Below are 22326 nucleotides of genomic sequence, written 5' to 3'. Positions count from 1 at the left end.
TCCAACCAGAATTTGATGGGGTGAATCTCATGAAACCTGTCCAAGAAAATACAGATAATATACAATTATCTATCTATCTAAACTAAACATTTCATTAAGGTAATGTTAAAACAGTTTATTTAATAAAATATATATACACATCAACCTTTAATTTAGGCTGATTTTAATTGTAAAAAAAAAAAATTGTATTCTTGTAATTATTGACATGTTTTGATGTCCAATGATGAAGAAGGTATAATTAACGACGGTAATAAATGTGTTTAATAAACATAAGCCAACTACACAAAACAGTGTGCCATGCACAAACAATGAAGGACAAAGTGTGACAAAGTGAGTGAAGGTGAGGAACTTAAATGCACATGGTGATGAACTAAACGATGAACAGCTGTGATGAATAAATTAATATACATGGTAACTGATCATGGCGGGGAAAGGAGAACAGAGGAACAAGCAGTCAGGTGATTAAACAGACTAATAGAAAACCAAACCAAAACTAAGCATAACTGTGACAGAATGATGGTTCTGGTGGCGGACAAGGGCCTTGAGGGAAAAAAAACCCTGGTTGAATGAACCAGGGGGGCCAGGTGGTTGTCCAGAGCACACCCAGGACGATAACCCACGGTAGAATCGATGGGGGAGGAGCCATGGTGGACCTTTGGTTGACGACACCCGGTGGATGACTGACGGTGGGGGGAAGATGGAGTGCAGTGGATGGCTTGAAAGTTTGTGGTGCAGGCAGGGTGACGGCTGACCAAGGCTGGAGCTAGAGGGACGAGGGAGCCCGGCAAAGCCGTACGGATGACGGTCTCTGGTGGAGCAGAGGGAGGGAGAAGCCAAGGTGGAGCCGACAGGTCGATGGACCGAGGTGAAGTGACAGGATCAGCGGCTGGAGGCAGAGCCGGGGTATCCACTTGCTTGGACGAAGCTGGTGACCAGAAGACCTGAGGCTTAACCACACAACGGCATGGTGTTACGGGAGAAGTCAATGGGCTGAAGGGAACAAGTGGAGCCAGGGCTGACGGACTTGCTGAATCATGCAGTGGAGGTGGGAGCTGTGCAGGATCAGCAAATGAGAAGGTAATGGGAAGCATTACCTCCATTTCCCAGCCTATCAAGCATTCGTCAGTGTACAGCTCCACCAATGTCCCCTCTGTCATGGATGTTGCCGGCTCACACACCTGCACAGACTTTTGGGCTCAGGCTCCGGAGCGAAAGTGGCTGCAGGCACAGGCTCTTTAGCAGGCATTGGGTCTGGCTCAGGGTCCTTAGCGGGCATAAACTCCCCGTCTGCGGTGGGCTCTGGCTTGTAATCCGTGAGCAGGTTTTGAACAAAGGAACATAGGCAAAACTAAAACTAAGCATAACTGTGACAGTTACGGTAATGAGAATTTTCTGGGGGGAAAAATCTGGTGGAACGAAGGCGGACGAGGGACTGGTGGAAGACGAAGCCTCAGTGGAAGGAACCAGGGTGGTGATGATGGTGGGAGGAGCCAGGGAGGTGAGGATAGGGGGTGCTTAATCCTTTTTTATGCTTAATTTTAAAGTGCCCCCTTTTTTTTTTTTTCTCAATTTTCTCATAATATACATTGAACATCACCACATTTTTCAATGACTCTCAAATGACTCGATAGATGAATCAGTCTCTCTAAACCACTTCTTTCCGCAAGCTATTCTGCTCTGATTGGCCAGACAGCACAGTCTGTTGTGATTGGTCAACTGCGTAAAGCACGTGTCGGAACGCCCATTACCAAAAGTGATCTTCAGCTCCGTCCGGAGGCTCCCTAAAGCGCACAGATTGTACACACTGTAAAGTCGATTTTTAACATATCAATCTGAGCGCAAGTCTGATGATGAAACATTGGAAGAACTAGTAATTTAACTGGAACCTCCATCGCAAGGACGACTTGAGCAGGACGTTTCTCAGTGATATGCTACTCAGTTTGAGGTGCATTATTAGATGTTGCAACTGTAATTCCTCACCATCAGTATGTCCATCAGCAAACCGATGTGTATATCTAATTTATTGCGGTGCAATTTACTGCATCAATAACAGCGCATTCATTACCCGAGCACTAACGTGAATGACTGATGTAACATTGTAAAACAAATCTTGCTCCATCCTTTATCTTTACTCAAAGTAGTAAGAACGACAGACAATCTGCATTAATAGACACAGGTAATAGTGGCCCACGGCTGATTAGCAGAAGTATTTCAGTAAGACAGTAATAACGTGAGTTAGCCGGTTAGCCGGAAACTTACACAATATAAAACATAAAACTACGTATTTCCATCAATGATTATTCACTTATAGGTTGTGATTCTGAGGAGCAAGCTGGTCCAAATAAACTGAGTACTGGCCCATCTTTCAAAAGCAAGCATTTTGCGAATCCCGCGTTGAGCTCCCGTGAGATTTGAGAAGCAGTCGTCAGTAAAATGACCCGGACGGACAATTTAACATACAGTAGGCGGGCATTATGCAAATGTTTTTCCAGTGACATAGAACCGTGAAGCAGTAAGATTTGAAACACAAACGACTCATAAAGGCGGTTCAGAGTCGATTCTTTCTTTTGGGAGACAATAACTTTATTTATCGTGCACTTTCAACTTTACAACTGCATGAGAGAGAATAATCGAAAAACCATAATAGGGGCACTTTAATGCAGATAATGCTTTTGTTTTTACACAAACTTTAACTTTAATTTTTATTTCCTAAAATAAATATTTTTTAATGCACTGTGTCTTGGACTTTTGTTAGAATCACCTGGTAATAAAATACATCTTAAAATGCCAAACATTGCAAAATGTCTTGATGTTACTGCACATTAGGGCCCTCAAGATTGATGAATCTGCTGATCAAATCTGTGACATGGAAAAACACGAAGGCTCTGTCACTGAAATCTTTTTATATCTGTCTTGCTGAGATCTGAGTGGTGGGTGTGCGAAATTCTGCTTACCCTTTTTGAGGAGGAAGTGTTGTATCTGGGCTCTGTAAACCCCTAATGCTGTGAAGCACTGACCAGATGACAGATGAGTTGTTTTTCTCTCATTTATCTCCAAAGCCTAAGCACAGCTGATTGGGCTTCAGTCTCAGAGAAATGAAGACTCCAAAGACTCTGGTTGGTTTGAACACATATTGTGGCATTTAATTTATTTTCTTCAAAATTTTCTATTTTGTTTTTTCATGCTTCAAGCAAATGCACTCAACAGCAGTAAAGGCACACTGCTTAAAAAATAATAATGATCCAATTATAGACTCTTAAGCATTTGCCTATTTAAATCCAAACAGCCACTTTTTTCTTTGGCCGGGCAGTTTGCTTCAAGTGACCAAATCTAAAACAAATCCATTCCATCTGGATATTGTAATCCTTATCATCAAATTTACTACATCTCACAATGTGCATGCTAAATCACAAAGTGATTTTACAGTGTTCTGGTCATGCAGGTGCATGTCTTAATCTACTCCCAACATGAGTGACTTTTGCTTAAGTCTGTGAAATCACCATTGACAATCTGATCAACAAGTTGGTTTTATGTAATGCAGCTTTCATGGGAATACCATCATGATATAGTGGTGGATACACTATAAAGTGAGCTCAAACAGATCCAATATATGAGGGTTACACACTTGTGCTCTCCTTTAACAGAACTACTTTGAAATCAGTGTTATGACAGCGTCCGGGCGCAAGGCCAGATGCAATTTACATGCTAATTCTTCTACAAATCTGGACCGATCGGTGTGATAAATCTATATGTGATGCATCACAGAGTTTGAGGTCTTTAAGTTTGCACTAGGAGCTTGTCAGTGCATTAACTCCAAATGTTTTTCTCAAACCACATATTCTTCAGTACTGGAGCAATGAGATCTTCATTATGCATTAAAGCATTGAATATCATTCAAGCACTTCTGTTCTGAGTTCAGTACTAACTTTAAGAGTATTTAATAGACTGACTCATAATATATTCATCAGTGTAACCTTCCAAATACATTATAATCCCATGATTACACATTTACACTTAATCATATGGGAGGAAAATCTAAAACTAACATCAAAACTGTCAATATGAGTAATGACGGCTCAGCATTTGGCTTATGTTTACATTATGACATCATTGTCTCTAATATTATTTCTTTGCCCTGATAGCTTGCATCAGTGGGACCCACTTTGACTTCTGAGATGAGGAAGTGGACTGTTTCAGAGCTCTAGGGTTCTGTGGGCCGTCACATTCATCAGCCTCAGAAGTGATTTCCATCTTCTGAATGATCAGTTTGAGCAGGTCATGCTGTTTCTCCAGCGTACAGGACACTGCTTTCAACCTGAAGGAAAGAGCAGGTCAAATGTTGTTCATACTACTCCATATTGTACATCTGATAAACTCAATTTAAGGGATAGTTCAGTCAAAAATGAAAATTCTGTCATCATTTACTCACTCTTACGTCATTCCAAATCTACAAGACCTTTGTTCATCTTCAGAACACAAATGAAGATATTTTTTATGCAATCTGAGAGATTTCTGTGCCTCCAATGAAAGTCACTCAAAGCTCTGACACTTCTCATAAAGAAATTGTAGCAGTTTAATCCAAGTCTTCTGAAGAGACATGGTCACTTTTATATGATAAATAGATTTAATTTAGGCTGAAGATGAAGATGAATTCAGATGAACAAAAGCTTATGGGTTTATAACGACATGAGCGTGAGTAGTTAACGGCAGAATTTTCTTTTCTTTTTTTTTGAGAACTATGCCTTTAAGTAAACGAAAATAAAAAAGCAAATGTTAAGTGACGCCACCACATCTGCACAGATGCATCTAAATGCTTGTATTTGTTATGAAACTAAAACAGAATATATTTTAAATATTAATATTACTAAATTATTATATATAATAAATCACATTATCTGAAACTGACTTAAAAGTGGGGTAGGTGAGATATGCGAATCAGAGTCATCCACCATTCACATCTGAATTGAGAAATACCTTTAAATTAAAATGCAATTGAATTTGTGATGTGATGTAGCAAACCAAACTCCAAATTGCAATTTGAATGACTGGTTGGTGGAGCATTATAGCTGATGAACACTAGGGGCTGCTCTCCTACAAGTCTAAAAGGTTTGGGATATTTATTTTCTAGCACATTGCAAAAAAAAAAAAAAATCTAAAACAATTAAATGCATATACCCCAAATATTGAGTTAATTAAATAATAATAATAACTTACATAATACCCTAAAAATACAGGGAAAGGGTAGTACATTTTAAAAGGTACACCTAATGTACCTTTAGTACATCTTAAAGTACTAATATATATCCTTTAAAGGTAGTTAAGGTGCTCCTAAAGACACAGTTTTTTCCTGATAGATATATAGGCACAATATTGCATAATTCGTCTGATAAGCCCTCCCAATAAATAGAGAAATGGAGAATCTCCCTATAAAGTTTGCAAATCAGTCCCTTTATGTTGCCCTGGTTGGTGTTCCCAAAACAGAAGTGGTGGTACAAAGAGATCACCTGTTCTTCTGTTTGTGCAGCTCTCTCTCTAGATGCCCTCCCTGTCGTGAGCAGAGGTTCAGACGGGTGCGAACTGTGTTTTGGATCTCACCATCAATGAGGACCTGTATCAGCATTTTCTGTGTAGCAAGTCATTGTCATTGTAAAGCGTTAATATTCCCTCAAATGTCATATATTAATTGAAAAATGTTCATTGACAGAATTTGCTCAAAAGTTCATGTGTGACCAGAATAAGAACCTCCCTTGTTGATAGACAAACCTTGCAATTATTGGGATAGACGGTGATAGATGATTTGTCCACTCGCTTCAGGAACCAGTAAGGTAGTTTCTCCTCAAGGACAGTATGAAGATCTATCTGTAATGATTAATGTTATGTACTAGATATCATTCTATTTATACTTCTATTGAAAAGTGTTCTCTTTCCCTTGTTGACATATTTCCTATTGAAACAGGAAGTTTGAGATAAATAGGTGATACTTTGCGTCACAGCTCTGAATCCTGATTTTACTAAAATGGTTTCTCATTCTAGTGAAGATTTGATTGGACAAAAATTTGGACACGCCCCTGAGTACAAGATGAGTCATTAATATTTTTTTACTAATAATATAATAATACTATTAATAATACCAATAAATATTACCTTTTTTATTTATAAATGCAATTTATTCCTGATACGGCAAAGCTGAATTTTCAGCATCATTACTCCCGTCTTCAGTGTCACATGATCCTTCAGAAATCATTCTAATATGCTGATTTGCCGTTCAAGAAACATTTCTTATTATTATCAATATTGAAAACAGTTGTGCAGCTTAACATTTTTCTGGAGACCATGATACATCTCAGACAGCAACATAGTGTCAGCCCAGATCCGGCCCAATACGTGTGGAATCCACTATGTTGCTGTCTGGGATTTTTTTTTAGGATTCTTTGTTGAGAAAAGAACAGCATTTCTTTGAAATAGAAATCTTTTGTAACATTATACATTTTCAGTGTCACTTGAATTCAATGCATCCTTGCTGAATAAAAGTATTAATTTCTTTAAAAAAAAGGTTCCTGACCCCAAACTTTTAAACAGTATATATTCTGTATCTGAGATCACTCTGTCAACTTTGACAAGTACACTTCAAATCTAATAGACATAAAAGTTAGCTTTGAAGTGTACTTGCCAAAGTTGGCAGAGTGATACAAATCTCCAATTGTGAGTAAGTGATGTCTTTAAAGGCACACTATGCAAGATTTGTAGAAACGGAAACTGCATAGTGTGCCTTTAAATCTTACTAAGCTTTTGCAAAACAATTTAGCAAAATATTGTTGAAAATATACATCAATATAGAGGTATAAGCGGTACTGAATCCAGTCTGCTCACCTGCATGGCTATCCGTTTCAACTCTGCATTTCTCTGTACCTCTGCAATGTCACCTACTGCCAAACCAATCTGCAAACATGATTTAGACAAATAAGCCTAATACATTCTGAAAAATTGCAACTGTCATTGACAACAATAGCTGAATTCCAGCATCTAGGTGTCCTACCATTAGGTTCATGAGAAGAATAGGCATGAGAAGCACAAACAGCACAAACACAGAATAGGTGACCCCAGGGAATGCCATGTGGCCTTCTTCATAAGTGTTCAGGAATGTGCTCTGGTAGTTCAGCTCTCCCACTGTCATCACAAATGTCTGGGCAAGCGCAAGGCCGATGGAGTTGAACTCAGGCTGTTGAAATTAGCAAACAGTAAACATCATTATCAAACTGCACCAATTTGCCAAGACTTGATGGGTCTGTCATGCTGAGTTGATATGATCTCTCTTTTTGGACGTACCCGGTGGAGCATCAAAGCGTAGAAGGCCAATCCGAATGCCAGCAAAAGGAAGATAAAAAGAACCATGATGCACACCAGGGTCCTAACGATCCCACCAAACATCACCACGTAAATTCCAATTCGCTCAAACCTGCAATGTGAAAATGGCATGAGAGTTTTAATGTTCTATACATACATTCTAGACTATTTAGTAGAAATAAATAAAAAATAAACTACTCAAATCAATCATAGTATATGCTAAAAGTAAATTTAGTCATCATAACATTGTAACGTTTAGAACGAAAATGGTTATTCCTTTTCAGAATTGCTGAAGATTACATTTAACTCTTATTCAATTATTAACATTTCTTAAGATTAACTTTAAGTGAGTGTTAAATGATGGCAAAGATACACTATCATTCAATAGTTTGGGGGTCATTAAGATTTTTTCTTTAGTTTCAATATACAGTATATTGTGCATTTCTTTCAGTATATACTGTACGATGCAATTCATAGTGATTAATCAGCATGTGATGTACTGTAATTAATTTAATTAGAAATTAACTGACTGGAATCCCCAGTAAATTTCCTTTAGATAAATTTGTGCAAGCAGAAAATGTGATTGTTCATATTAAAATTTAAGAAACCTGCAGGCCATTAAATCTACCTCTGGAAGTAGAGCAGGAAGCCGATCCATGAAGTCAAAATGGCGTAAGCTCCAGCCTGCCATTGCCACGTGTTGTCTACATTGAAGCACATGGGAATGACAAATACTAAAGAGCTAATAGCTGCACTCCAGTCAGCAGGGTTAGAGAAGTCCGTGAAGTAATTTATTCGCTACAATGTGAAAGACATAAGGGGTTAGATAAAAAATCACCTTTAGGTTCCAAACATAGTGCAATTTGAATACTCTTGCCAGTGGCAAAGACCATAGAACGATGCATGCAAAATCTGAGCTGTGTTTTTATAGTAAAATGACTTGGCTGGAAGGCTTAAAGCACTGCAAGGGAATCCCCACAGCAAAGGCATGTGTATTTAATGTGCATCATGACATTTACGATTAGTGACGGTTTGATTGCCCTCTACTGAGAGTCTCTGTATAGTATGAGAGGAATTTATAGTGGATGCATCATGGGAAGTGATGACATGATTATTACCTGCTGAGCCAACTGCACCAGCTCTTTGCAAACGGAATACACATTCATGACAAGCACCATGATTATACAGACTGAGATTAAATATTTTTGCTGGATGGAGGGAAAAGAGAGAGAGAGTGTCATTACAGCATTATCGCCAAATTAATCACATTAACATAATGAGTGTATCACTTTTTATTCATAACCCAACTAGCATATTATGCTGAATTAAAAATATCTGCTATGGTGTGTGCATGTTCCTCACACTCAAAAATAGATCATATTAATGCCAACATGAGCTTTCTGTGCAATTCCTCAAAAGATAAATAGTAATATGCGTACGAGATTAGACATACTTAATTTCATGGAGATAATAACCTTGGAGCTGATGAATAAGTGGGACGTTGATGGATGCCATTCGGTTCACTCAAAATGCGAGAATGGAGATGCATGTGATTGTAAATGATGGTTTAGATAATTAGCTTGTCAATGCATAACAGATTTGGTCAAATTGACATCAAGAACTTCTGACCCCCATTTAATGACAAATAAGGTATATGATGACAATATTGGTGTACTTTAAGTAACGCCAAAGTCCATTCAAAGGACTAGTTCACCCCAAAAAATTCAAAGTCAGCATTAGATGATACTTATACTAAGTGAAAATAGCAGTATTTTCTTTGCACCAAGTATAAATATATGCAATTTAAACTATTTATACTATTTAGAACTTGGGACAGTGGCATCAAAAGTTAACGACATCTGCCTAACTTTCCACACCACTAGCTCAAACAGACAATAGTGGACAGAAATAGAATAAATAGAATCTGCCAACAAGGTGGGTTGTTTGCACTTTATAATTAAAATTCTGTCATCATTTACTCACCACATTGTTTATGTTGTTCCAAACCTTGTGTCATATGACTTTCCTCTGTGGAACATAAGAACATTTTACAAAACACCTTTTTTTGTGTGTGCGAGTTCCAGTTCAGGTTTGAAAGTTGGAACAACATAAGGGTGAATGAATGACAAAATTGTCTTGCATATGACCCCAAGCAGCTATTTTCTATATAAGGAACATATATACAGCTCATTTGGAAAAATATATCAAATCAAAACAAATAATATATATTATTATTTCGGTAATATATATATATCAAATCATCAATGCAAAATTTAGCTCAACTGGTGCTAAAAAGTCACATAGTTTTTTTTTTTGTTTTTTTTTAGACACCATTTTGATCATTTTCACAAAACTTTCAAGGCCCCCAGAATATTCTGTTGTATGAATATCGAAATATGTAATTTGTCAGAAAGAAAAAAGCCTCTGCTTTTAACAACCAAAAAACATTTTATTCTAGCTTCATGCAGCTTTCTTTTTTTTAATCAAAACTTGAATGTGGGCAAGTTTCATAAAGAAAGCAACATTTTGAACAAAAAGCTAAGAAAATCGAATTTTTGTCAAAGACTACAACATGGTTGTAGCAATGCTTTTGTCAATTGTTTCTGCTTCTGTTTTGCCTGTGTTTTGGTGTTTTATTTGTACAATCTTTTTTCTTACAATAAAGTAAAAGGCTTGCACTAAATATCTGCCTTTATTGACTTGATGTAAAAAGTAATGGGAATTTTCTATTCATAGAAAGAGCCCCCTTAACTGTCTCATAACACACAGACCCTCACATGTTTTCACACTGTTGATGTGTAGCACCACATTTAGAAGACAGCTGTTAAAATACACCTTATATTAACAATTCTGTAAAGGTTATATCATATTTTGCATCTCTTTTAGCATTTATGACAGTGTGACTTTGAAAAGTAATTCACAATCAATTTGATTGTCATTTAAATTCAACTACTGTACCATTATTCTCTTTCACCTTTCCCTTCTCTGCTTGTCACAGATAAGCATCTCCTGCTGTCATTTGTCGCACAAATTACAGAACTCTTTGAGCTCATCTCTTCCCTACAATACGCTAGAGAGCTCTGAATAGAGGCTGTCTACCTCACTAAAAGATACGGGCACCATGATGACAGATGTGCCATTGGCAGAAATGTCCTGGCTCGGTCTCAGATTGAGGATGAGGTATGTGAGGGGCAACAAGCCAAGCAGGTAGACTGCCAGGTTGAGCAAATGAACCTTGCTTCCATATGCCTTCCTGTCAGAATAAAACACAATATCAGTTGAAGATTCAAAAGGGTGCTTATGTAAACCAGTCTATTTGTTTGAAGTTATGTTAAGACTCTACTGCTGCTATTTTTAACCATATGCACAAAAGTAAAAAAGCAGTGACTATTTTGTGTAGCACATAAAAACAAGTGACTGTATAAATTAGCATATCAGAAATTGTTTCTCATGGGGAAGTCTGTAAAAAATACATTTTCATGGCAGCAACTTCTTGTCACCATCTTGTCTTGTTTAGTTTAACAGTTTCATTGTCTTATCCTGTTTTCATTGGTTTCCCTGTTCCTGTTTGTTTGAGTTCTTTGTTTGTTGCCATAGTTTTTAATTAAGTTACACACCTGTTTCTTGTTCAGATGATTATCCCTGTGTGTATTTAAGCCCTGAGTTCTTTCTGTTCATTGTTCAGAGTTGTCAATGTTAAAGTGTAGTGCTTCTTAAAAGTCTCTTTATTCATGCATTCTGGGTCACCCATAATTGTAGCACCATTTAGCAGTAAAAGGCAGCAAATACACATCCCCAATTTTACCGCTGTGGGAATTGGGGATATTTGGTCCCTTTTACCGCTAAGTGGCGCTACAATCACAGACTTTGAAAAGTGTCAGTTTATTCTCTCTATTACATAATCTGCTGGGGCTCATTGAGAGCAGTAGCAGATCAATTCAAGTGAACATTGTAGTTTAACAAATTAATAAATCACAGTACTGAAATTACAGTACAAATTAAGAAATGAAAATAAATGTAAAGGCTTTTATTATGTGCATCAAATTTAAGCAAAGTAAACGTTACTCTGTGAGCCCAGTTTTTCTATAATTAGAAAGCTATGCATGTCAATAGGTTATGTGTCTTAAACTTTGTTATTTTAATTTGTAGTAGATTTTTTAACTGAAACATAGCACTGAAATAAATTAAACTAAATTATCGTAAAATTAAATTGCTAATTGATGTTAGTCGGACTCAGCAGCATTTGTGTTTTTGCATTCTTTGTGAAATTAAGAATGAAATAGCCTACAGTAGGTTGTTATGATCAGCATAATTTTTTTTTAATAAATCATTGTCTGTCATTTTAATTAGTAGAGGATAACATTACACATGCTGTTAACCGATGTTGGGCGACAGTTTTGAATTATTAGAATTATTATTAATGTCAAGCTTTTTTTTTTATTAATAATGGCAAGTTACAACATAAATTTGCTACATTCTAGTGAGACCTCTGTTGCGCTGCACAGACGATAAAACCTTCTGAAGGTGCTGTTGAAGGCAGCTTGTATGCCGATCGCACCAGAAAGTTACCCTGGTAGTCCAGAGTTCTCGCGAGAGCACAAGTTGACTTTGCTCAGCGAGTTACTCTGGTGTCGAGTAATGATGCTCATTAAATATGCCCCTCAATCTGAACTGCACCAATCACATCGGGTTATCTGATATAGGCGAGCCAGAGGCGAGCTAAACAGATGACAGCGCTGTGAAGTCGAAGTCATTAGTAAACATTGCAAGATGGTTATGGATGAATACCAGTTGTTTAAAACAGCTTTGGCTGCTACAATGAATGAGTTAGACTTTTTATCTAAAACAGGAACAGAAGACGCCGCTCGAATCGTTCCTTTGCAAGAAGGGCTGTATTTTTGCTGTATTGCCGACTGGATATGGTAAGAGTATTATCTACCAGTTAGCTCCGCTGGTAGCTAAGCGTATGGGGTTTATTGTTGTGATTGCTCGTAGTGCATACCTGTCAACACTCCCGTTTTTCCCGGATTTCTCCAGTTTTTTAGCCCTATCTCCCGGACCCCTCCCAGTTTGTTATTTCTTCCGGGAAACTCCCGTAATTTGCATGGCCCAAACTCCTTGATGAATAATCGGACCAATATGTTTGTCTAATGTTGACCAACTGCCAGATCTTGTATTAAATGCATTATATTCACACAATCTTTACAGAGCCCATCACAGACTCAGAGCCCAAGCCCACCACGAAGCGAAAGCCAGAGTGTTTGCCAGTGGCCAATTCTCCTTTGTCGCAATTGGCTCTGGTGGTTCAGCCCAGTCCCAAGTCATTTTCGTCTCTGCTAGACCCAAGTTGTCTTTGTGGCCACTAGGGCTGTCACTTTTGTGAAAAAATCCTGTTCGATTTTTGAGACATAAGTGTTCATTGAATCGATTGTAAAATCGATTTTCCATGTCTAAAGACGTTTCCATTTTAAACGCAAAATATGGGCAAATCCACGGACAACGAACAGGCATTAGGACGGACTTAAAGGGGTCATATAATGCCATTTTTGTACAAGCTAATATGATTCTTTAGGGTCTAAATTAAAAGTTTGTAATATACTTTAATTAAAAATTCTCATTAGTATTGTAAGAAAACACTAATTTTACCTGGTCAAAAACAGCTCTGTTTTCAGCACGCCGTTTCAGAATCCTTTGGGCATATCGCTTCAAAAACAAAACTCAGCCACTGCATCTTCAACGGCTCGGATTTCGGAACAGTAAAATGACTGCTGTGTTACTTATTACATCTAAGAACTGAACACCACAATCGCTTAGACACCTTTCTACTCCAGCATATCAACAATGGCGGACTACTATGACGACAGCTGTCACCATGGCTGTCACAGCTCGCTCAGGGCGGGTCTTGTGTTGAAACACGGCTGTCAATCACAATCGCGGGAGGGGCGTTGGATATTATGACGTCACAATATCGAACGGCTTGATTTCAGAGAGGGTCAAACATATAAGGAGATTAAAACAAAACCACTGGATGGATTTTTATCATGATAGGATGGTTGTGTACAGGCACTGCCAACAGACATTTCAGTGCAATCAACTTGTAAAAGTGCATGTACCATTATATGACCCCTTTAAAGAGGGCGCTTGAGAGGCGCACAAGTCTGCAATATTTCTGATGATTTATTGGCGTGAAGTTTCGTACACAATGACAAACAGGAGTGCAACATTCTCGAAAAACAATAAGCAGAGTGGACTGCCATAGCATAAATGAAAAACATTACCTCAGTCTTCAACATGGCTGTGTTTACGATTAGAAATGTCAAACAAATTTTGCCTACGTAGGTGATTGTAGACGCGTAGCCCGAATTTGTATCTGAATGCATGAGACTGTCTGCACACCGGCAGAATTCACAGTTTTGTAGTAAAAAGAGATGTATTATGCAGAAGGATAATTTGCTGTTATGCGTGTTTGTCAGAGCCTGCAGTTGCTGTGTGACGCGCGTTCGCTGCGGGCGTATTGTGACGAGCTGGACGCGCTCCGAGAAAAGACCGTTAAAATCGATTCCCTATTTTCGTTTTCGAAACTTGCGTTGGTTGGTCCAATCGATTGTGCAATCGATTTTCGAACGTAAAGTGACAGCCCTAGTGGCCACTGGTTCTGCCCAGCCCCAAGTCTTATTCATTGCCACTGGTTCAGCCCAGCTTCAGGTTTCCTTCATTGTCCAGCATCAAGTCTCCTTCATTGTCCAGAATCAAGTCTCCTTCATCGTCCAAATCGTCCTTCAGCTCCAAATCCCTTTCTTTGTGAATGGTCCCGCCCAGCCCACCTTTCCCTCCTCCTCTGCCAAAGTCATCCAATTCCTCTGCCTCGCCTCTGCTCTCTCCATTCAGTCACTCGGGCCTCCAAACCCTGTAGTCCACCTCATCCCTGCTCCCTCAGCTCCACCATGGTCTGTCACCCCCAGGCTGCACTGGGCTCCCTCCTTTTTCAATCTTTGCTCTGGCTTTGCTTCGGACTTGTGTATCTCCTGCTGTGCCTCAATCCTCCATCCCTCTGGCCGGCTCGCTCCAGTTCCACCATCATCCTGAGTCACACTGACTCCGCTCAGGTCTGCCAAGCCCATGCCTTCACCTAAGTCAAGTACACCTGCGGCTCCGTCTTTGCCCTCCAGGCCTTCAATGTCACCTTGGGTCTTCGTCTTTTCTGTTCCTCCTGGGTTTTCTCCTATCACAATGTCACTTCAATTGGTCAGGCCCCTGGCCCCATCTTGGTTCCTCGCTCCATCAGTTATGTCATGGGGGGGCTGGTAAATGTTGGGTGTTATGTCACATAAATAAATGGTATCTGCGAAGATTTCGAATTGACTTAGCATTATTCTTGTTTTCAGCATTTCACAGAAAAAAATTTCCATATTTAAAATGCACATTACCGCAAAGTGCAACAGTTACTGTACAGTGCTAGGCAGTGGTAAAAAACAATTTACACAATAACTTTTTAATTGATTTCTTCTTGTAAACTTCAGATGACAATGACATTACCACATGACCTTGGTGTTGTCAAAAAAAAAAGTAATTTTACGTGGGTGGTTGTAGAAAAACACTGACATTCTGGATTCAAAAAGCAGTAGAATCACTGACTAGCCCCGGTAAATTTTGAAATTATCTTACGTCCCCATGAGTAACAATTACCATCCAAATAGGGTGAATATAGAATATAGTGAATTTGTTGTAAAACATTACAACAAGAACTGTAGGGACTTTCTGAGAGAATTACAGTACATCTTTAACATACCACTTCATTTCCAGGTATTTTCGGCTAACGGGATGAGTGAGGAGCTCCAGACGGTTATAACGCACCATTGCCTGTGAGGTAAAAGAGTTATGATTTATTCTCAAACCATTTTAGGATGCAAAATTAATTAGAAGTTTGTATTTAATTATGTGTACAGCACAATGGGGTCCAAAAGTCAGACATCACTAGAAAAAAATCATATTTTATTTTAATGTTTTCTCCTTTAATAAACAATTTTCGTTAGAAAGGATGAGTGCTTTGAAGGAATGTAACTTATTGTAACATGATTTAAAGAGACTTACATTCATAGCTGCCAATGGTTGGAGATTCATTGTCTTGTCTGCTTTAGCATACTTCATCAACTGTATAGGAGCTTGAAGCCACTGAAAATCGTACCTGATCTGCCAATACCATAAAAGAATTGTACTTTATGTGATTAATGATCTTTTTATTGCATTAATGAACTATTAATGGTTCTAATGCAACTTTTTGCACATTTGTGGAAAGCTTACATGATAATCTGGACTGTTGGCGTCGTGATCAGACTCAATAATACACCGGTCCAGAAGGTGCTGTTCAGAAGAGAGAGGGATTTTATGTCAAAGAATTTATCAACAATATCTCAGAGATTTTCATAAGGTGTGAAGTTAATAGACAGACCTTGAAAGACTCTGGAAGGAACTCTATGATGTCCATCACGACACAGCGGGATTTAGCCTTAAATGACGTTAATGCCTCAGCACACCTGCAGTGAATTAATATGTCTTTGTCAACCGTTGGCAAACTGAGAGGAGAAAAATAATATAGGTTTTAAAAAACCTCAACATATTCTCTAATATTTTTCCATTAAAAATCCTACACTGAAACTGTTTTTGAGATATTATTTATTAAAAGGGAACAGGAAACATACGTGTTTATTGTTGTCTCATTTTAGAAGAAAGTGCCCTTTTTTACATAATGGTTAATTACCAAATAAATACATGGACAGTTTGATTCTGATACTGATTTGAGATTAAATTATTTTAATTAGCCTTGAGCTTCATTTAAGAAAAGCAGATAACGTCTCGGTTACGTATGTAACCCTCGTTCCCTGAAGGAGGGAACGGTTAAGTATAACGGAATTGACAGACGAATTGGGGATCACTTTGAGAGACCAATCTACTTCGGGTGTAAACTAAACGAGCCAATGCACATTGGAATGCGATAATTGCATCAGCTGCTCTTTCTTGCAGCGCGAGCATATAAAGGGCCCTATTTTAACGATCTGCAACACGCAAGTAACTTTGTGGGCGGATCTTGGCGCTGTTGCTATTTTCCCGGCGGGATAAATGACTCTTGCGCCCGGCGCAAATCTAAAAGGGGTTAGTCTAAAGTAGCTTCATTATTCATAGGTGTGGTTTGGGCGTAACGTGAAGTAAACCAATCAGAGCGACATCTCACATTCCCTTTAAGAGCAGACACGCTTTTTCCTTGGCGTATTACTATTATAACGGCGGATTTGCCAGGCGCGCGCCAGGAGCTGTTCACAGCCGAGGAGAGCAACGCTCTCGTCACGGCCGTAAAAGAGAGAGAAGTGACATTGGGGATGGAGAAACACACCCAAATTAGCTTCGTTTAAACAGGTATTTAATAATGTGGTTAAATGTGTAAGCTAGATGTATGCTTTTATAATAAATTGTCTGTCTATCTATCTATCTATCTATCTATCTATCTATCTATCTATCTATCTATCTATCTATCTATCTATCTATCTATCTATCTATCTATCTATCTATCTATCATTTGTAATAATATGATTTGCAAAAATGAAAACTGCTGCTTCTGTGTAGATTAGAGAATCAAAGTGTATGCGCGTTGTGCACGCTATACATTATGGTCAAGCATGCGCCCTTAAAATAGCATAATCAACAACGCGCAACGCGCCACTGACTTTAGACTAGGTTTTTTCTGGCCAGTGGCGCAATTGTTTTATGGAACAGCAAAATAGCACCAGGGATTGTTTGCGCCGGAACACGCCTCCTTTTTTGCGCTGAACCGCCCAGGGAGCGCAAGTTCATTCCCTAGTTTAGCGACGTGCTTCTGTGGAGAGAAAAACGCGCTTTGCGCGGGTGCAAAATAGGAATGAAACATGCGTCGGTGAACAAAGTCAATTGCGCTGGGTGCAAGATAGGGCCCAATGAGCAGAAGGTGCGTCGCATATTTGTTTTTCTGCTGAGAAGTCAAGTTCAGTAACTGCCGTACAGCGGAGGTACAGTAACCGTGGCGAATGGAAATACGTCTCCATTCCCTCCTTCAGGGAACAAGGGTTACATATGTAACTGAGATGTTCCCTTTCAGTCGGTCACGTCCTACGTACATAGAATTGGGGATATCTACCAACACGCCACTGTCGCTGGCCCTTCCAGCACTCTACTCGAGTCTCCTGCTCCGCCCCCAACTGTTGGAGCGGGTAATCAGGGCTCAAGCAGAGGTCAGTCACTGTTGTTCCGCAAGTGTGACTATTGGATAACACTGGGAAAGAATGACCTTCTAGAGAAAGAGAACGCTGCAGAACATACATCCTGCCTGTAGGGAGGTGAAATGTGGGTGTTACACATATGGACTAGCCAAGCAGGGTAGTTCAACATATGGAAGTCTCTTGGGTGGTTCCAGCCTAGTTCTAGGGGGGAAAGAACACCAGCAGAGACGACAAAGCAGACTTTGTCAAGGAAAAGACACGGGCTAGCCGAACCGTGTAGCTGTACCGTGGAACACAGGGACTTGACTCGGGAGGCACTGAGGCGGCCCGCAGTGGAGTCTGAGTGTGCTGTGCAACACTTACCTGGTTCCAGGGTGGGGCTGAGGGTACGTGAGAAGGCCTAGAGGCGTCCTTGAGCAGCACACTGCTGCCCGCTGGCGATAGAAGAGGGACACGGGAGTGGCAAGGCAAAAGCAGATCCTTCGATCTCCGGGTCGTCCATCTCAGGACCGCTTGCCCCTATGCATACCGCCTGGTTTGGCGGGGCCTGGACGGGCTGAGTGCTTGCGTCCAGCTGCCTCCTGCCTCAGTGGAGGCTGCGACGATGAGTAGGTGGAGGAGCAGCAGCCGACGACTTGGTGGTGGCAGCAGCTGGTCATTGGTGCAGGATAGGTTTGATCACCTCTGTCTGCTTCTGTACTGCCAAAAACTGTTGGGCGAAGTTTTCAACAGCGTCGCCAAAGAGGCCGGCCTGGCAGACAGGGGAGTTGAGGAACCGAACTTTGTTGGATTCACGCATATCCACCAGGTTCAGCCAAAGATGGCGTTCCTGGACCACTAAGGTTGACATCGCCCAACCCAGGGAGCGTGCAGTGACTTTCTTCAGAAGTGGTTTCTCTGCACGCTGTGTAAGCCTGGCCTGCCAGAGAGGACAAGAACTTACATGCCCGGCAGGGGAGACGCGGATTACCCCGCCAGGAGGTAGCAGTCTTGGGACACAATTGCATCGCCACAGACCACTCCACTGGGGGAGCTCCACGTACCCCTTAACTGCTCCGCCATCGAGGTTAGAAAGGAAGGAAAGGGCAGCAGACCAGTTTCGGGCAGAAAAAGGTGCCGTCCACAATCTGGTGACCTTCGGAAAGAAAGGCACTGGGGCAGGGCGCTGAGAACCAGCAAGGGCCGCCCCGAGATACCAATCGTCAAGCCATGAGTGTTCGGGACACGGTGTTGGGTTCCACTAGAGTCCTACGCTCACAGAGGCCCGGGAAGGCATTGCTGTCAGCTCTGGGTCAGACTCGGGCAGCGGTGCCATACCCGAAGGAGGCAGCACAGCTTAATATTCATCCCCGGAGGACATTAGCTCACCCTCCGATGCAGCAATCGACATGTTCCACTACAACACTAACACCAACACAAGTTTGCAGAGGCGTCCTCCTGAAGAAGCAGACTCATTTTCTTTTTGAAGTTAAACACTCACAAATATCAGAGCAGGAACAGTAGAACTGCTCTGCTCCGAAGAGAAAAGCAAAGATGCGACGCACCTTCTGCTCATTATATGCTCGCGCTGCGAGGCAGAGCAGCTGATGCCTATCGAATTGGCTTGTTTAGTTTACACTCAAAGTAGATTGGTCTCTTAAAGCCATCCCCAATTTGTTGTTCAGTTCATATGTACATAGAACCTGATTGACTGAAAGGGAACAATCAGAATGTTCAAAATGAACACTGCAATAATGTTACAATATTAATTCATACATTATTATTAATATGCAATCAAAGTTGCTTTTTATATTGAAATGAATACTGTCCTTCAATCCTTTTTTTTCTTTTTACTACAGGTATTAGCTGTGGGGTGTCAAAGCAATGCAAGGCTATTAACTTAACCATCTTAAATGTGGATGTCTCCTTACCTCTCACTTTCTATGGTGGCATTCACTACATCTTTTTTCTCATTTCGCACAGCTTCATGCATAAAAGAGTTGTCAGCATTGTTGAGAGTGATTTCAGCTCCTCTTTCCAGCAACAGCAAAACAGCACTTACATGTCCCGCTTTTGCAGCAATGTGAAGGGCTGTGTTCTATTAAAACATACATGTTTGGTTAAAAAGCAGTGTTGTTCAAACTTATCATAAATGACAATTGCTTTCATCAATAAATGCAGGACAGTAAAAGTAAAAAATAAAATACTTTTTGAGAAAAACAAAAACAAAAAACAACTATTTAATGCTCAACCAGTATGCACTTATTTGACAACATACAGTAGAACAGTAATATTATGAAATATTATTACAATTTAAAATAAATGTTGTTTTCTAAAATATAATTTATTCTTGGGATGGCAACTCTGAATTTTCAGCATCATTACTCCAGTCTTCAGTGTCACATGATCCTTCAGAAATCATTCTGATATGCTGATTTGCTGCTCAAGAAACATTTCTTATTAATAACAATGTTGAAAGCAGTTTTGCTGCTTAATTAATATTATTACTATTATTATTAAAAATAATAATAAAAATAATCTTTGATGAAAAAAAGTAAATGTTTTATTAATGCATCTTTGCTGAATAAAGATATACATTTTTTTCTTTTAAATCTTACTAACCTAAACACACATACACGTTTGTTTTTTTTGTTTTTTTGTTATGACAAATGTGAAATTTAAAGAGAGTATTATGCTTTGTTCTTTGGATCTTCAAAGCTCAGTTTCCTATGGTTTGGTAATTGTATTCTTCAAACTGACTGTGCTCCACAGGTGTTAGGGATTCTTATGCTGCTTACCCCATCTTCATTTGTTCCATCCAGCAGTTTGACATTGGCTGCGAGGAGGATCTTCATTGTCTGTGTGTATCCCTCAGCCGCAGCATGATGTAAACAGGACCAGCCTTTGTAATCACTAGAGATTACAACAGACCTTATGACAGAACGTCCAGCTGAATGAACTCACAACCTAACTAAGCATTTTGTGAAGCTGGCGCTAACCTAACAAAAGAATGGAATTTTAGCTTTTGATATTTTCACCCAATCGTGACCTGGTAGCAGGGTTACTATCAATATCTAAACCATAAAACATTTCCAACATTAACTAATGAAAAATAAAAAAATATAAAAAAATTGGTAATTAACTTCTTTTATTCCAGTCAGATTTTTTTTTTTTTTATGTTGCCGAATCAACCAATATTAATGTATACCAACAAAATATATGGATTAAAAATCAGCTCTTCAAGGTAACAATTCCAGGTTACCACTTTTTAGAATGTAGTATCTCAATGATTAAAATAGCACTGCCTGGTAGTTATTGGAGTAATGAAGTACTGCTTGTGATGACTGTGAAAAATGTAGATGTTTTGCTTTCCCCCAAAATAAGTATGGTGTACCTTTGAAACAGCGCTCCCCTCCGGAGCAGCAGCTCCACTACTTGTGTGTGTCCTGCCCTTGAAGCAAGATGAAGGGACGTCAGACCCTTATCGTCCCAATCATTCAGCATTTTGGAGTCCATGAGGTTCTCCAGCAGCCTGTGGCATGTGTTTAAACGCCCATATCTGACAGATATTGGAGAAAAAAGGTTTGGGAGCATGTGAAATGAGAAAGTTATTCTGCATTCATTGTATAAATTCCAGCAAAATTCTCATAAATGGTCAGGAACGATGTGTTATTGTAGGTCAAAACGTATTACTTTTAAGAAAATAAGCATAAAGATATGGCTTTGATATAGCTCTGACTGCATTACAAACGTTCTCACTCTGCAGCGAAGTGAAGCGCTGATTTCTTCTCCCGTGACTTTTGACCCAAGAAGATATTGAGACCCAGCATATTTTTGACCGAATCGTGAATGCCAAGTTTGCAGGCGTAGTGCAGAGGAGTGCAGCCTTCAACATCCTCATCAGACAACATCTCCTTCACAGCATTACTCTGGAGGAGGGAATGGGTTCTTATAACTATATACAGAACATACGCATGTTCAAAACAATGCTTTATGTAATAATCCATAACACAGGGTCACTTGGACTCTTCAGGCTTTCTTTCAAAATGAAAATGTTCTGCATTTGACAAACTGAACTTGACATTTAGGAAGATTTTCACACCTGTAAGACTGTCTCAGGAAGATTTTTCAGCCCTTTCGGTTGAAGAATGACAAGGTGGAGGAAGTTGCGACCTACTTTGTCTTTGACTTTGTAATTGGCACCTATTTTCAATAGGACAATATGTTAAATATGCAGAAACATGCAAATGATGTTGGAGATAAAATGTGTTGAAAATTCATGAAAAGGCTTTACCAATTGACAGTAAAAATGCAACAGTTTTCCAAGCACTGCAGTTGGAGGCCATCAGCAGTGGAGACTGTCCCTTACAGTCAATGCAGTCAATATCTGCTCCCTTTCCAAGACAAATGAGATCCAAATAACAGTGAATTACCGCGTTATCAAAGGACATATACGATAAGATAATGAGATATTGGGTGGTTAATATTAGTCCTGTCAAAAGATCAATCCAAGCAACTCAGTTTGCTGGTTCACAAAGTGCATATTCAGCAGAATAAAAGTGTGAGTTTGGATGTTTCACCCACTCACATTCTCACAAAGCAGCCATTCAAACATTTACCTTTGAAATAAGATATTCAGCCAACTCGACATGATCAAACAACGTGGCTCTATTAGGTAAAGAAAGTCATTGTTAATCATTAAAGCATTGGGAATTAAACAAATACAGCTGCAAACTGCAATAGGACAAGCACCCTA

The 22326-nt window shown here is 39.6% G+C and overlaps 1 protein-coding gene across 1 annotated transcript in view; it reads right to left on the bottom strand.

Moving 5' to 3' along the window:
* Positions 1–1153: 1153 nt before the first annotated feature.
* Positions 1154–22326, bottom strand: part of trpa1b (transient receptor potential cation channel, subfamily A, member 1b) — a gene marked incomplete at its 3' end in the record, with an annotated part of 37317 nt that continues 16144 nt past the window's right edge. The window contains exons 8-28 of the mRNA XM_081352766.1: positions 22190–22238; positions 21865–21964; positions 21673–21773; positions 21330–21499; positions 20965–21129; positions 20369–20483; positions 19502–19668; positions 15794–15878; positions 15646–15705; positions 15436–15534; positions 15134–15204; positions 10444–10597; positions 8463–8552; positions 7973–8142; positions 7327–7456; positions 7037–7219; positions 6871–6939; positions 5764–5859; positions 5505–5623; positions 4135–4315; positions 1154–1303 (exon numbers count right to left, since the gene is read on the bottom strand). Coding sequence (XP_081208892.1) covers positions 1154–1303; positions 4135–4315; positions 5505–5623; positions 5764–5859; positions 6871–6939; positions 7037–7219; positions 7327–7456; positions 7973–8142; positions 8463–8552; positions 10444–10597; positions 15134–15204; positions 15436–15534; positions 15646–15705; positions 15794–15878; positions 19502–19668; positions 20369–20483; positions 20965–21129; positions 21330–21499; positions 21673–21773; positions 21865–21964; positions 22190–22238 — 2524 coding nt within the window. The remainder of the gene's footprint in view (positions 1304–4134; positions 4316–5504; positions 5624–5763; positions 5860–6870; positions 6940–7036; positions 7220–7326; positions 7457–7972; positions 8143–8462; positions 8553–10443; positions 10598–15133; positions 15205–15435; positions 15535–15645; positions 15706–15793; positions 15879–19501; positions 19669–20368; positions 20484–20964; positions 21130–21329; positions 21500–21672; positions 21774–21864; positions 21965–22189; positions 22239–22326) is intronic.

This window comes from Scardinius erythrophthalmus (assembly GCF_964197995.2).
Source record: "Scardinius erythrophthalmus genome assembly, chromosome: 22".
NCBI classification, from domain to species: Eukaryota; Metazoa; Chordata; class Actinopteri; order Cypriniformes; family Leuciscidae; genus Scardinius; species Scardinius erythrophthalmus.
The sequence above is the reverse complement of the archived record's forward strand: the minus strand, read 5'-3'. Positions and strand labels throughout refer to the sequence as shown.